Here is a 17,002-nt window from a genome sequence, read left to right as displayed (position 1 = left end):
CTAGAAACTATAAGCAGGTCAGGGAAGCCAAGTAGCTTTTCCCACCCTACTTTCCACTCCAGTTTCACTCAATTAAGAGGAGATTGCCAGAGGTGTATAAAAATTATGCTTAGGTAAAGTGGCTAATGGGAAGTGCTTCCTTCCCTCTCCCATAACACTGGAACTCACAGACAGCCAATGAAGCTCAAGGTTCATTGTTAGACGATTCAGGACAGATAAACGAGAGTATTTCTTCATGCAATGCATAGTTGAACTGTGGAACTCACTCCCACAGGAGGCCGTGCCGGAGGACAGTGCCATGGCTGGCTACCAGCCGGGATGGCTATACTCTTCCTCCACAGTCAGAGGCAGTAATGTCTCTGAATGCCAGTTGCCGTGAATCACAGGTAGAGAGAGGGCTCTGGCGCTCAGGTCCTGCTTCCATGGAGACATCTGGATGCCCACTTTAAGAGGAGGGTCGCTGGACTAGGTGGGCTATTGGCCTGATCTAGAAGGCTCGTCTTATGTTCCTATGCTCTTATTCTCTTCTGGGCAACCAAAGCCGCACGCCAGCGGTGGACACCTAGCTAAACTGCAAACCTACCTCCCACAGAAGGCAGTGACCATCACCAACTTAAAAAGGTAAAGGGGCCCCTGACCATTAGGTCCAGTCGTGACCGACTCTGGGGTTGCGGCGCTCATCTCGCTTTATTGGCCGAGGGAGCCGGTGTACAGCTTCCGGGTCGTGTGGCCAGCATGACTAAGCCGCTTCTGGCGAACCAGAGCAGTGCACGGAAACGCTGTTTACCTTCCCGCTGGAGTGGTACCTATTTATCTACTTGCACTTTGAGGTGCTTTTGAACTGCTAGGTTGGCAGGAGCAGGGACCGAGCAATGGGAGCTCACCCCATCGTGGGGATTCAAACTGTCGACCTTCTGATCGGCAAGTTCTAGGCTCTGTGGTTTAACCCACAGCGTCACCCGCATCCCTTTGCCACCCGCGTCCCTTGGCCACCAACTTAGATGGTTTTAAAAGAGGGTTGGGAAAATTCAGGGAAGAAGAGGAGGCTACTGGGGGGGGGTACTAGCCATGACTGAAGGCATTGCTTCTAAATACCAGCTGCTGGAGGGGAGAGCGCTGTTGTGCTCAGGTCAGTGTGGTAATTGTGAGAACAGGGCGCTGGACTAGATGGGCCATTGGAGATAAGGTCCTGAAGCCTGGGGTTAGAATATATATATGCTTTCGTAGATTTTCACGGGTACAGGAATGCAGGTTTTGGTGTCTTCGGGTGTCTTCCCGTGTAAGAGTCGGGGTGTCTGTGCGACGTTTCGACGAGGTCTCACTCGTCATCTTCAGGCTGGTGCTTTCGGCTTCTTGTTACTGGAACAGAGCAGAATCTGGTGTTTGAGTTCCTATAAATACTGTTGAGGGGTGTGGTGTATAGCCTCCAACGTTCTGGGCAGAGAGGAAGTTCCTAGATTAGTGTGCCTTTTCTTCTTTTGTTCCTTAATTACTTGAGGGATCTCTTGAGTGATTTCATGAGTGATATTCTGAATACCACTGGGTGGGTCATTAAGTGTAGATTAGTTGCTAAAGCTTTTGTGTCTTGACCTCTTGAGCTTGTGAAGAGTTTTTCTGAGAAGATGGCTGTGCTGCATTTAGTTGTGCTCTGGCTTGGCTTCGTGTATAGGGGCGAGCTGTGGTTTTGTGCCTTGTGCCAGCCAGATCTGTGTAGGGATTGCAGGGGGGTGCAGCATCCGGAGGTGCCACTATAGTTTGGCTACTGGATGGAGTCTGTAATATGTCTGTGGAGAGGGTCTGGGTTTGGGTCTGGTGTGGTTGATTGGTGACGGCGTTCTGTGTGCCTCTGGTTCTGGTGTCGGTTTTTGTGGGGAGGGCTAATTTCCAGATGTCTGGCAGGCGGGACGTGTCGTCACGCTTGTTCATGTTGTGAGGGTGTTTCTCTATCTCGATGGCTTCCATGATTATTCTCTTGTGGTGATGTTCCATGTTAAAGAGCAATTTGGAATCTGCAAAATTAATTTCGTGTCCTGTTTCTTTCATGTGTTGGAAAAGAGAGGAAGTTTTTTCTTCTTTTTTGACGGCATTCTTGTGTTCTGCGATACGTGCATTTATTCGTCTGTTTGTTTGTCCAATGTACGTGGCTGGGCAGACTTTGCAGGGTATTTCATAGACCCCTTGGTTTTCCAGCTGGATTTTGTCTTTTGGGTTTCTGAGGATATTGGCTATTTTTTGGTTGGTGCAGAAGGCTGTTTTGATATTGTGTTTATGGAGGATTTTGCTGATTTTGTCTGTAGTGCCCTTGATATAAGGAAGGAGGGCCAACTAAATGCAGCACAGCCATCTTCTCAGAAAAACTCTTCACAAGCTCAAGAGGTCAAGACACAAAAGCTTTAGCAACTAATCTACACTTAATGACCCACCCAGTGGTATTCAGAATATCACTCATGAAATCACTCAAGAGATCCCTCAAGTAATTAAGGAACAAAAGAAGAAAAGGCACACTAATCTAGGAACTTCCTCTCTGCCCAGAACGTTGGAGGCTATACACCACACCCCTCAACAGTATTTATAGGAACTCAAACACCAGATTCTGCTCTGTTCCAGTAACAAGAAGCCGAAAGCACCAGCCTGAAGATGACGAGTGAGACCTCGTCGAAACGTCGCACAGACACCCCGACTCTTACACGGGAAGACACCCGAAGACACCAAAACCTGCATATATATATATACTGTATACCTAAAGGAGCGTCACCACCCCCATCATCCAGCTCGGACACTGAGGTTCAGCTCCGAGGGCCTTCTGGCAGTTCCCTCACTGCGAGAAGTGAGGTTACAGGGAACCAGGCAGAGGGCGTTCTTGGTGGTGGCGCCTGCCCTGTGGGATGCCCTCCCATCAGATGTCAAGGAAATAAACAAGTATCTGACTTTTAGAAGACATCTGAAGGCAGCCCTGTTTAGGGAAGTTTTTAATGCTGTATTGTTTTTAATATTCGGTTGGAAACCGCCCAGAGTGGCTGGGGAAACCCAGCCAGATGGGCAGGGTATAAATTATAAAATTGTTGTTGTTGTTGTTGTTGTTGTTGTTGTTATTGTTGTTATTATTATTATTATATAACCTAACTGGGAGGGCCCCAAGGTTCTCCACTGAAAGTTAGACACCCAGTCATCAGCGAGGGAGGAAGGCAGAGCACACCTTCGCACCTGATTTATGGACACTCCGGAGGCAGGAGAGGGAGGCGTTGAGCCTTGCGCATTCTTCCTGGTTGGCCCCAAACTTCTTCACCGTCATGCAGACCTGCTCGTCCGTCATCTCCAGAAGGTCCTCCAGGTTCAACTGGCCAGGAGTGATTTCCTAGAGGGAGGAAGGGGGAAGGCAAGTGTCATAAGACGAAGGAAGGGAGTCTCATCAGGCCAAGGAAATCTGCCAGAGATCAACAACTCAGTCGCATCCTCCTGGAATGTAAAGGGTTGCAGCCAAATAAATCCTACTCAGAAAAGACCCGCTGGGATTAATGGTCCTGTTTGAATCAGGTTCCTTCATTCCAATGGGTTTGCCGAGAGGAGGACAAATTTTGGGTGCAATTTCTTATATGAATGTTGAGTCAGACAGGTGTTCTGTGTCACCGGCATAAGCGAATGTCTGCCTCTTCTAAGGCTTTATAGAACCTCTGTTATTGATTCTGTGGAACTCACAGGTGGAGAAAACTCTAATTTTTACATACTTTTCTTATTAGTAAAGGGAACCTTTGAATGAGTTAACACTTTATTATCCCTTTGGAGCCACACTGTATTTTTGGACTTCTGTCCTTCCAGGCTGTGTCGCATTATGGTTTACATTTTTTTAATCTTTTCTTTTTATTTTGTAGGCACAAAACCAGACAAAAATTAAATGGTAATATTGGATACAACCCAGGGCAAATGGGGCACTTAACTAGTCCCTCCCTGCCTGCCAGACTTCGTCCAGGGCAGGGACCTTGCCTGGCAGCTTCCTCCCCACTCCCCACCCCATCTCAGTGCTACCCCAGCAGGGAGGATGGGATCAAAACTGGAATTAAATAGGCCTCTGTCTGCCTTTGTCTTTAGCGCCACCTACTGTTGGTCTAAGGGACGCAGGTGGCACTGTGGTCTAAACCACTGAGCCTCTTGGGGTTGCCGATCAGAAGGTTGGCGGTTTGAATCCCCATGACGGAGTGAGCTCCTGTTGCTCGGTCCCTGCTCCTGGCAACCTAGCAGTTTGAAAACACGTCAAGTGCAAGTAGATAAATAGGTACCGCTCGGACAGGAAGGTACCATATTTTTTGCTCTATAAGACTCACTTTTCCCCTCCTAAAAAGTAAGGGGAAATGTGTGTGTGTCTTATGGAGCAAACGCAGGCTGCGCAGCTATCCCAGAAGCCAGAACAGCAAGAGGGATCGCTGCTTTTGCTGCGCAGCGCTCCCTCTTGCTGTTCTGGCTTCTGGGGTTCAGAATTTTTTCCCCCTTGTTTTCCTCCTCCAGAAACCAGTCTTATGGTCTGGTGCGTCTTATAGAGTAAAAAATACGGTAAACGGCATTTCCGTGCCCTGCTCTGGTTCGCCAGAAGCAGCTTAGTCATGCTGGCCACATGACACGGAAGCTGTACGCCGGCTTCCTCAGCCAATAAAGCGAGATGAGCGCCACAACCCCAGAGTCAACTGCAACTGGACCTAATGGTCAGGGGTCCCTTTACTGTTGGTCTCCATGCCTAGCACCCTACCAGCTCCAAGAGGCACCTGCTCCCAATGACTGCTACTACTAACGCAAGGCTTTCCTTAAGGGGTGATCCAGTTATATATATTGGTCTATTTATTTGATTTACATGGAAGTTTTTGAATGTTCTATTGTGTTTTTATATATGTTGGAAGCTGCCCAGAGTGGCTGGGGCAACCCAGGCAGCTGGGCAGGGTACAAATAATAAAATTATTACTATTTTTATTATTATTACAGTCAAACCTCAGTTGTCGAACATAATCCATTCTGGAAGTCCATTCAGCTTCTGAAGTGTTCAGCAACCAAGGCACGGCTTCCGATCAGTTGCAGGAGCTTCCTGCACTCAAGCGGAAGACATGTCAGACATTCAGCTTCCAAAAAACGTTTAAAAACTGGAGCATTTACATCCGGGGTTTTTGGCACTCAGGAGCCAAAACACTCCAAAACAAAGGCATTCATGATCCGAGATTTGACTGTATTATTATTATTATTATTATTATTATTATTATTATTATTATTAAATAGGATGTCCCTGTTTTTATTGGAGAAATGTTGGAGAGTATAAACACGTTGCTTTTCTCTCCTCCCTGGATCTTAAAATGTTGTCATCTGCACTATACAGTTAAAGCAGTGTTGTACCATTTTAAATAGTCTTGGTTTCCTCCCAAGGATTCCGGGAACTGTAGTTTGCTAAGGGTGCTCAGAGTTGCTAGGAGATCTCTGTTCCCCTCACAAGAGCTCCAATTCCCAGAGCTCACTGGAAGAGGGAGATGTTGTTAAACCACTCTGGGAACAGTAGCTCTGTGAACAGGGTGTGGGGAGTCTCCTAACAACTCTCAGCACCTATAACAAACTACAGCTCCCAGGATTCTCTGAGGGAACCCAGGGCTGCTTTAAGGGTTACAACACCGCTTTAAACGTGTGCTGCAGATGGAGCCAAGGTAAGTAACAGATTCAATATTTATGAAGTTTCTATTCCTAGAAATAGCCAAGGGCCAGCAATCCCATGGAAATGGTCGGTGCGCCTCGGCACCTCGGGGCAATTTAAGGCGCTGCGGGGGTGGGCAAGATCGCTCCCAGGTACTGGGCTCTCCGAGAGACTTTTGCAAAAAAGCAAGAAGCCAAGAAGGTATTAACGAGTTGCATTTCTGAATGTGACATCGAGCTGTTCAGTCACTTGCTCGGTTGCCAAGGGCAACTGGGAGTTTTCTCTGGGTAGCGAAGATTACCTGGTGACATCGCAAACAGCTCTCCTGCGAAATAAGCGTAACCTCGCCCTATGGGGCTCCTGTGGGGCTCAGGCAGAATGGTGGTTTCAGACATTTGAACTGCAGATATTGATTGAAAATGTACTGCATTGTAACTTTTGAATAAATGTTTTTTAAAGAGAGAGAGAGAGAGAGATTTGAACTGAACAAAAGATCTTTCGTTGAAACCGCAATTATACAGAACAATGCAAAGATTCCAACTAAACGCAAAAGAGATTCCGAATAAACATCAGGAAGAACTTTCTGACAGTAAGATCTGTTCGACAAGTCTCGCTCAGGAGGTGGTAGACTCTCCTTCTTTGGGGGGGTTTAAGCAGAGGTTGCCCCTTCATGGATCACTGCCTTGTCGTGGCGAAGGGGCTTGAATAACTCAGAGAAGCTATGAGCGATGCCATGCAGGGACACCCAAGATGGACAGGTCATAGTGGAGAGTTTTGACCAAACGTGATCCACCTGGAGCAGGAACCAGCAAGCCACTCCAGTATCCCTGCAGCAGAGGTCGGATGGCCACCTGTAACGTATGGTCTAGTTGAGATTCCTGAATTATAGGGGTTGATCTAGATGACCCTTGGGATTCCTTCCAACTCTACAATTCTATGATTCTAAGAGGCCCCATTGCAGTTCAAGGACACATTTGAGCCATTAACCATGCATATTAAATAATATTAACTATACTGCAAACAGCTTTGATTTACGATACAGAAATTAAAATTCAGTGTGCAGCCCCTGGGGTCTGTGTGTTGTTGTTTTTACGATTAATAATATTTTATTAAGAAAATTTCATCTATAAAAAGATAGAGTGTGGGGGGAAAGAAAGAAAGAAGTGAGTGAGATTGAAAAAAAGAAACAATACTATCTGTGTCAAAGGACTCTTGCAGCCTGCTTGGTCAGAGAGGTTGGGCGGCCCGACCCTAGAAGACAAAGCAGGGCTAAAGAGGGGCAGGACCTGGGCAGAGTCTCAAGGGCCAGATGAAAATGCCTGGAGGGCCACCGTTGGTCCATCGAGCTCAGGACTGTCTGCACAGACTGGCAGCAAAGTTACAGATAAGGGTCTCTCTGTCAGCCCTGGCAGGAGATGCCTTCAGGGTCTGAACCTGGGAAATTCTGCATGCAAACAGATGGTCTGCTGAGCTGCAGCTCTTGGTGTTTCTTGGGTATTATCAGAAGCGGTTTATAGTTTCAAGATTTGCTTACCACAGGGAAAAGGCGGCCTGGGCAGGCCGGGTCGTCCTCTTATATACCTGCTGGGATTGACAAGCCACCTGACCCTCACCTGAATCTCATAGCTCTCCTGTAGCTGCCTCTGATTAGTTATCATTTAACTCTTGGGGAAAATAATTAGTATCACATGTCATGTGCATGGAAGTTGCCAAACCAATTAACCAACTAGAAGGATTACTGTAAATAGCACCAGTTTTCCTATAACTTGATATTGCTGGATACTTTCAAGGGTAGAGCATCTGCCTTGCTCACAGAAGGTCCCATTCAAGTCTTAGCATCTTCTGTTAGGGCTAGGAATGTCCCTTGCCCCAAACCCTGGAGAACCGCTGCTGCCGGTCAGAGTTGCCTGTATTGAGCTAGATGGACCAAGGGCCTGGCTAAGGCAGCTTCTTGTGGTCCTATGTCGCTTTTCAGATTTTACACTGAGAAAGTGACCCAACATAAAAAGAAAAATCCATTTTTTTCCCTCATTTTGCTCCCTTTAATGCTAAAAAAAAGGAGGTGTTTTAGTCAGGAGCTGCCAGCTAAGCCTATGCATATGAGCTAGATCAGGGGCGTCCAACTTCCAAGAGTCTGTATTAAAAAAAACTGGCAGTGATCTACCCATTGTCGGAGTTGTTGAGCTTTATTTAGGAAGCCAAAGTTGTTTTTCCTTGTGGAAAAAGACTCACAGAGTTGAGCAATGCTGCCCTCTTGTGGACCTGTGGAGACAGTGCATCAAAGAAGTGTGGCCGCACTTTTAACTTTTCAGGGTCTGAAATTGGAAGGAGAGTGCAGCTTATATTTGGGAGTGCTTCCTTTTATTTGTCTCATACCTTAAAAAAGGGATTTGATCAGAGAATATATAAAAGCAATAAAACCGACAATCATTTTGATAAAGTGGATACAGTACTAGTACACTCAAGCACCAGTAATCAATGGCCGGTTGTCATCTGTCAAGCAAGCTTCAAATCATAAGGGGACAGAGAGAAGAAAAGTGACTGGCTGAGTAGTAGTAGTAGAAGAAGAAGAGTTTGGATTTGATATCCTGCTTTATCACTACCCGAAGGGTTCTCAAAGCGGCTAATATTCTCCTTTCCCTTCCTCCCCCACAACAAACACTCTGTGAGGTGAGTGAGGCTGAGAGACTTCAGAGAAGTGTGACTGGCCCAAGGTCACCCAGCAGCTGCATGTGGAGGAGTGGGGATGCGAACCCGGTTCCCCAGATTGCGAGACTACCGCTCTTAACCACTACACCACACTGGTAGATGATGATGCTGCCATAGGTGGGTTCTGCTGAGTCATTGTATATTCATATCTCAAAAACTGCTTCCTGGGAGAGTCAGCAGAAATTGTAGTTTGGAAAAGAGTCAGGGGTTGCCAACTGACCATATCTTGGCCTCCTTTCGTGCCTTTCAAAAAGGACCAGCCTGTGGAGAACTGCCAGTGAAATACGTTATTTGCATGGATTTAAACATGATCATGTACTCATTACTGGAAATCAAACTACTGTTGGAGCAGGCATAGGCAAACTCGGCCCTCCAGATGTTTTGGGGTTACAGTTCCCATCATCCCTGACCACTGGTCCTGTTAGCTAGGGATCATGGGATTTGTAGTCCCAAACATCTGGAGGGCCGTGTTTGCCTATGCCTGTGTTAGAGTTATAACTACAAGGCCCCTGGTTCAAAATACGGCAATCCTAGGAACGGTTCTTTGTAACCACATACCACATTGTGAATTTTGGCCCTAATGAAGTTTTTATGTTACAAAAAAGAAGAAGTGAAGTGTAAAAGTCAGCAAAATGATAGACTTTTAGCCTGCCAGGCCTTTTTATATGGATACTTTGGGCTGAATGATAGAATAAGGGTGATGGGATGCGGTTGGGGTCCGTGTTCCTACTTCTTCCTTCCATGCTTTAAGCATGGACTGTGTGGACCTGTTTAGTGTCGTGGGAATTTTCCTTAGTTTGTTTTGGAGCAACAGGTAGTGAAGATGTTTCTGATTTTATCTATCTCCATGTGCACCCATTGTTTACCCCCCGCATCTCCCTCTCTTTCCCCTCCAACCATATGATGTCTATTGACAATAGCGTCTCATAAAACAACTGCAGAAAAGACTCTATGAATCGAAAGGGGAGACGCTAGATGTATTTTCCCTTGTTAATTTGGCTGTTTTGTAATGCAATACAATATTTAATGCAGTGGTGCCTTGGTTGTCGAATGTAATCTGTTCTGGAAGACCGTTCGACTTCTGTAATGTTCGAAAACCGAGGTGCAAAGGGTTCGACTTCCGAGGCGCATTTGAAAACAGAAGCATTTACTTCTGGGTTTTCGGCGTTCGAAAACCGAAAGGTTCGGCTTCCGAGATGTTCGACAACCGAGGTACCACTGTAGAAACTTTTTTAAAAAACAAGAAACATAAGTGAAGTGAAGGTTTGCAGAGAACCTCAGTTTCTCAGTGTGCTTTCAACTGCCTCTGCTTTAGGTAAAGGTAAATGAACCCCTGACCATTAGGTCCAGTCGTGACCGACTCTGGGGTTGCGGCGCTCATCTCACTTTATTGGCCAAGGGAGCCGGCGTACAGCTTCTGGGTCATGTGGCCAGCATGACTAAGCTGCTTCTGGCAAACCAGAGCAGCGCACGGAAATGCCGTTTACCTTCCCGCCAGAGCGGTACCTATTTATCTACTTGCACTTTGACATGCTTTCAAACTGCTAGGTTGGCAGGAGCAGGGACCGAGCAACAGGAGCTCACCCCGTCGTGGGGATTCGAACCACTGACCTTCTGATCAGCAAGTCCTAGGCTCTGTGGTTTAACCCACAGCGCCACCCGCGTCCCCCGCCTCTGCTTTACATCACCTAATTAATTAACTAACTAAACTAATTAAAGCACCTCAGCACTGTGAGATCACAGCACATGATTCTTCCACTGTGCTTCTTAGTGACCCCAGTTTGGTCCCCGTCTTATTGTGCTTGCTCCAAAATTCGTAGAGCACCATCAAAGGCACACAGAACAGAGGAAGGGGAGGAGGGGGGCTGGAGGGACAAGAAGCTGGAGGAGGGAGGCCTGGGAAGAGGCAGGGGCCAATCCCTACGAGACCCTGTGCGCAGCTCACCTCCATGACCTCCTTGCGGACGTTGACAATGCGGAACCAGTGCAGGAGCTGCGGGAAGCCCTCAAGCTTGGCATTGCGTTCCTGGAGGGCCACTTTCCTCTTGCACGAGAGCTGGCGGCTGAAGTACTTCACCAGTTTGCTCTGGAAAACAGAAAGGGTTGGGAAGAGACAGGAGGTAGGCAGAGTCAAGGCAGCTGTCTGTCAGGAGATCCCGCCCACCCCCTAGGCATGTTACCCCCTCCTCTCCCCACCATGGTCCCTTCCGCACCCTCTAGCAGTTCGCGGCCTGGCCCCCAATGAATCACACCTGCGGGTGTCGCTGCCATTTATTTATTTATTTCAAATGTTTTCCATAAATAAATAAAAGTGGTACACAGGGGTATATTGCAACTGACAGTGGGGTCAGAATCTAGCCACTATGGCTAGTAAGGAGTGGGGGCAGACCCCAAAGTGGTTACGAGCAGAGTCATAGAACTATAGAATTGTAGGGTTGGAAGGACTAGTCCAAGTCCCTGCAATTCGGGTATCTTTTGCCTAAGGTGAGACTCGAACCCGTGACCCTGGAATTAAGAGTCAATCATACACCACACACTTATTTTATTTCCCATGGAAACGGAAGCATATATTTCATTCTTGGTAATTTTGCTCAAGTTTACCACACCACATTCTTCATAGGCTTCTTTCTTTCCTTTTCTTTTACAAAGATTTTTTTAAAAAATCAAAAATCAAAAAGAACTCAGAAAGCCCAACAGGTAAACGCAAATAAGATCCAGGCACAACAGATCCCCTTTCATAATGCAATAATGATATTATATTATTATTATTATTATTATTATTATTATTATTATTATTATTAAAGGATTTAAGCAACAAACAAAAAAACCCACTTCCTGGTCACTGTCATTTTCAAAGCAGACTAAAAAGGTATTTCGTTTTGTTGTTGTTAAGCCAGCCTATTGCACAAAATTGCCCTCATCGCTCTAACTCCTTTTGCCTCTGGCCAAGGCAATCGCTGGCACGCAGGCTCACAGAGTTGACCAAAACTTACATAAGTTTGTAAGAGGAGCCTGCTGGATCCAGCCAATGGCCTGTCTAGTCCAGCATCCTGTTCTCCCATTGGCCAACCAGATGCCCCAATAGGAAACCCTGCAAACAGGACCCAAACACAAGAACACTCTTCCCTCCTGCGGTTTCCCCCTACGGATATTCAGAGGCGTTGTTGCCTCTGACAGTGGAGGTATCGAGCATAGCCTTTTCCTCCAGGCAGCTAGACTGGGGACTGGGAGTGGCCGCCAAGACCACATAACACCAGTCCTGAGCAACCTACATTGGCTCCCAGTACATTTCTGAGCACAATTCAAAGTGTTGGTACTGACCTTTAAAGCCCTAAACAGACTCAGCCCAGTATACCTGAAGGAGCATCTCCACCCCCATCGTTCTGCCCAGACACTGAGGTCCAGCTCCGAGGATCTTCTGGTGGTTCCCTCACTGCAAGAAGCCAAGTTACAGGGAACCAGGCAGAGGGCCTTCTCGGTAGTCGCGCCCGCCCTGTGGAACGCCCTCCCACCAGATGTCAAAGAGAACAACAACTACCAGGCTTTTAGAAGACACCTGAAGGCAGCCCTGTTTAGGGAAGCTTTTAATGTTTGATGCATTACTGTATTTTAATATTGTGTTGGAAGCCACCCAGAGTGGCTGGGGAAGCCCAGCCAGATGGGTGGGGTATAAATAATAATTTATTATTATTATTATTATTAGTCCAATCCCTCATTTAAAGCCATCCAAATTGGTGGCCATCAGTGTGTCCTGCGGCAGCGAGTTCCACAGTTTAACAACGTGCCACACGCATGGATAAGTCCTTTCTTTTATCTGCCCTTAAACCTCCAGCATTCAGCTTGTCCACGGTATAAGTGCTATGAGAATTGGAGAAAAGCTTCTCTCCACGCTGGGCATCATGAACCCGTCAACGGCGTCCCTGCTAAGTTGCAGCTCACCATTCCTGACACAAGGTGGCACTGCGTTATATATCCAGGGGCGTCTGCCTCTTCATCCTTTTTCGTAGCCTTGCTGGTTCTTCCCCTGCAGAGACACCAAAGGGTGTCTCGTAGCAGCGCCCCAAAAGATAGATAAAACTTTATTTGCATTAGCCAATGGCCATAGCAACAGTAAAACATTACAGTATACGCAGAAAAGGAAATTTGATATAAGAGCACCATTTAAAGTCCTGAATCAGCAGTCAGTTAGTGGCCCTTATTCTGATTGCCCCTGCTATGAACCTAGCAACCTTTGCTGTTATCTGCTCATTTTTATCTGATAGAAGAAAGGACATTGTGGCAGTGGTTGAGCGCCCTGGGATGGTTAGTACGAGTGAGGTGATGATATCGTTCCTCAGGTCTTTGTAGAGAGTACAGTGGTACCTCGGGTTAAGTACTTAATTCGTTCCAGAGGTCCATTCTTAACCTGAAACTGTTTTTAACCTGAAGCACCACTTTAGCTAATGGGGCCTCCCGCTGCCGCTGTGCCACTGGCGCACAATTTCTGTTCTCATCCTGAAGCAAAGTTCTTAACCCGAGGTACTATTTCTGAGTTAGCGGAGTCTGTAACCTGAAGCGTATGTAACCCGAGGTACCACTGTACAAGACAGGAGGACGTGTGCACCCCAAAAGAATAACTGTCAGGTTGTGGGCCGGATATGACTTCACCAGGTGTGTGTTGGCAGATGCTGACACAGGGATGAGGAACTTCAGGCCTGGGGTGGGGTGGGGGGGATGTGAATGTGGCCCTCCATTACTCTCTGCTCGGACCTCAGGACTCTTCCCAGGCCACAACTCTCACTGGTGCTGCTCAGAGTCTTTGCCTGGCTGAAATGTGCCCCTTGAACTGTGATAACGCCTCTTGCTTGCCTGGATGGAGGAGGGAGAGAGGTTTTCCTTTGTGAGGTAAATTATCTGTAGAAACCTCTGGTTTCTGTGTGGCTTGAATGTCACCTACGGTACAAAAGGTCAAGGGTTGTGTCTGTTGTTCTGCCAGGGAAACAGAGCACTGCTCTGTCAATCTCTTTTTCTTTTCTTTTTTAATATACAGCGGTACCTCGGGTTAAGTACTTAATTCATTCTGGAGGTCTGTTCTTAACCTGAAACTGTTCTTAACCTGAAGCACCACTTTAGCTAATGGGGCCTCCTGCTGCCGCCGCGCCTCCAGAGCACAATTTCTGTTCTCATCCTGAAGCAAAGTTCTTAACCTGAAGCACTATTTCTGGGTTAGCAGAGACTGTAACCTGAAGCGTATGTAACCTGAAGCGCATGTAACCTGAGGTACCACTGTATTTTTATTGAGTTTTACATAAAAAATTTAAATTCAAACAAAACATCCACCTCATTGTTTAGGATTCCCTGAATCCTTTGAATCCTCTCCGCCCTTCCAGGGTTACCATTATCAATTCCCCCCCCATTACTTTCTCTCCTTTTTTTTAACAAAAAATAATTCATTTTTACCATAGTTATTCGTACATTACAAGCATTACTCAAATCCTGCCAAAGTTTTTAGTTGTTTACAGTGTTCTCTTAAATCAGGGGTCAGCAAACTTTTCCAGCCATGGGCCAGTCCACTGTCCCTCAGACCTTGTGGGGGGCCAGACTATATTTGGGGGGGGAATAATGAATGAATTCCTATGCCCCACAAATCACCCAGAGATGCATTTTAAATGAAAAGAAACATTCTACTCATGTAAAAACATGCTGATTCCTGGACTGTCTGCAGGCCGGATTGAGAAGGCAATTCAGCCACATCCGGCTCCCGGGCCTTAGGTTGCCTACCCCTGGTCTGAGCTATTTACTTGTGGAAGATTGCCCCAGTACTTGGGCCTCAGCCCAGGATACCTGAAGGAGCGTCTCCACCACCATCATTCAGCCTGGACACTGAGGTCCAGCTCCAAGGGCCTTCTGGTGGTTCCCTCACTGCAAGAAGTAAGTAGGGAACCAGGCAGAGGGCCTTCTCGGTAGTGGCACCCACCCTGTGGAATGCCCTCCCATCAGATATAAACACCTATCTGACTTTTAGAAGACATCTGAAGGCAGGCATGTTTAGGGAAGTTTTTAATGTTTGATCTTTTATTGTATTTTTAATAATATGTTGGAAGCCGCCCAGGGGGGCAGGGTATATTATATTATTATTATTATTATTATTATTATTATTATTATTATTATTATTAGCACTGCTCCATCAGAGGGCAAAGTCCTGCCACGCCACCATCATCAGAGGATAAGTCTACTGCAGTATTTTCATTTCCCAAACCTTGCTGAAGCCACAGGCTGCAAAATCAGGTGGTGCCTCTGTTGCAATCCAGAGATATGGAGCAGACAACACCCCTGGCCTTCAGGCTACATGGAGTTTGGGTTACCTTCAGCTCCTTGCTTAGACAACATCTCTGGCAGTGGGGTGCCAGCCTGCAGGGCTCTCTTGAAGCTGTCCAGGGTCCTGTTCCCTTCTGCCTTCTGTGTAAGGGAGCTAACCCTTTAGGGAGGAAGGGGTGGGACAGACATCCAGTGTGGCACAGAGTGTTGAACCTGGAAGGACCAGGGTTCAAATCCCCACTCAGCCATGAAGCTCATTGAAGTGGCCTTGGGCCAGTCACTCCCTCTCAGCCTACCCTACCACACAGGGTGTTGTGAGGATAAAATGAGGAGGAGGGAGGAGAACCACTATGAGCTGCTTGGAGGAAAATAGGGATATAAACTTATTAAATAAATGAATAAATAAAATGAATGAATTAAGGAATGAATAGATAAATAAAAAAACACTGTCCTCAGAGATCTATCCATTCAGTGTTTTATTTCCTCATTGCATCCTGTTCTCCTGGCATTGCAAGTCGCTTTGGTTATGAGTTGGGGTGGGAGAGAAATTCAACTCAGTTCACATTTTAAGGCAACCATACTTAATTTGCAATTTGTAAATATGCAAACTGAAACACACTCTCCTCTGAATTTTGCAAGGCAGTTCTCTAACCATGTAAAGTGTGCAAATATACAAATATACAAATATACAAATATACAAATACTAAAATCTGCACACAAATTAACTATAATAATAACAATAACAACAACAACAACAACAACAACAACGAAAGATGCATTGCGTTAGGAAAATCGCTTTGCAAAAGTGTGTATATCGGGGAAAATTAAATGCAAATAATGTGTATAGGGAGAAATTCACACTTAAAATGCTTATGAATTTTCATGAGGACTTCGTTTTTTAAAAAATTGCAAACTGGTGTGGAAATGTGGAGAACTTAAGATTGGAAAAATGAGAAACCGAAATTGACATGTTCTCTGTCCATCCCTTGTTATGGGTTTAAACAGAAAAGGAGGGTATGCAAATATTAAGTGTAAGTAAAAGCAGACAAAAGCTCTGCAGCTCTTCATGCAGAATAATAGTGGTGCTCATTTCTCCATCTCTTTTGCCCAGGACAAGCCCAGGCTCTCCTCATTTCAAAAGCGCAACCTGCAAGCTGATACCTGAATAGAGATTGTGGCTACGAGGCGATAAGAGAAAATATTTATCCTCACCCCCCTCTCTGTGTCCCTCAAACAGCTTATTCTCCATGGAGATGGCAGGCAAGGGGGAGAAGGGGTGAGCGGTGTGATGAGAGGGGAGAGTCAGTAGCTGCTCAACTGCCTCAGGACTCCACAACAGGTTTCCTTCAAGAAAATGGATCAACCACACCCAGTGGTAGCTGGCGCGCCCTGGAATAGTAGGGCGGAAGGCAGGGAGCCGAACAGCAGGGGGAGCCAGAGCCAATGGCAGGCAGAGGCAGCTAATTCTATTTTTGCCCCCATTCTTCATTCTGTGAGACTGAGGAGGAGGAAGCTGACAACCAGGACCATCCCCTGGGCTGGTTATGAGGAAACCAGGCAGGCTGGTAGGGGCTGGCTGAGGGCAGCTCCCCATCCACACTAATGGATCAGACTCCCTTGAAAGTTTCTCCCTTCTTCACAAATAGGAAAGGGAGGAGCCTTGCCAACCATTGCTACTGTCGTCATCATCATGATCATCATTTATTATTTATACCCCGCCCATCTAGCTGGGCTTCCCCAGTCACTCTGGGCGGCTCCCAGCAGAATATTAAAACCACGATAAAACATCAAACATTAAAAACTTCCCTAAACAGGGCTGCCTTCAGATGATAATAATAATAATAATAATAATAATAATAATAATAATAATAATAATAATTTATTTATATCCCGTCCTCCCCAGCGAAAGCTGGGCTCAGAGCGGCTAGCAACAGTAAAATAATACAGCATTCTAAAATCAATTCATAATCGACTTAATGGCAACCATTGGGCTAGAGTTCTGTGAAGAATTACCAAAGGAGGGGGTCAGGCTGTGCCTTGGCCAAAGGCCTGGTGGAACATCTCTGTCTTGCAGGCCCTGCGGAAAGATGTCAAGTCCCGAAGCGCCCTAGTCTCTTGTGACAGAGCGTTCCACCAGATCGGAGCCACAGCTGAAAAAGCCCTGGCTCTGGTTGAGGCCAGCCTAACCTCTCTGTGGCCTGGGACCTCCAAGATGTTTTTGTTTTAAGACCGCAAGGTCCTCTGTGGGACGTACCAGGAGAGGCGGTCCCATAGGCACGAGGGTCCTAGGCAGTATAGGGCTTTAAAGGTTAAAACCAGCACCTTAAACCTGATTCT

At 46.5% G+C, this 17,002-nt stretch overlaps 1 protein-coding gene across 1 annotated transcript in view; it reads right to left on the bottom strand.

Moving 5' to 3' along the window:
• The window catches only part of KSR2 (kinase suppressor of ras 2), a gene marked incomplete at its 3' end in the record, with an annotated part of 188,748 nt that overhangs the window by 150,924 nt on the left and 20,822 nt on the right, over positions 1-17,002 (bottom strand). Inside the window, exons 2-3 of the mRNA XM_082202891.1 lie at positions 10,314-10,454; positions 3,205-3,355 (exon numbers count right to left, since the gene is read on the bottom strand). Coding sequence (XP_082059017.1) covers positions 3,205-3,355; positions 10,314-10,454 — 292 coding nt within the window. The remainder of the gene's footprint in view (positions 1-3,204; positions 3,356-10,313; positions 10,455-17,002) is intronic.

The sequence above is a fragment of the Podarcis vaucheri genome (genome assembly GCF_965113315.1).
Source record: "Podarcis vaucheri genome assembly, chromosome: 16".
NCBI classification, from domain to species: domain Eukaryota; kingdom Metazoa; phylum Chordata; class Lepidosauria; order Squamata; family Lacertidae; genus Podarcis; species Podarcis vaucheri.
The sequence above is the reverse complement of the archived record's forward strand: the minus strand, read 5'-3'. Positions and strand labels throughout refer to the sequence as shown.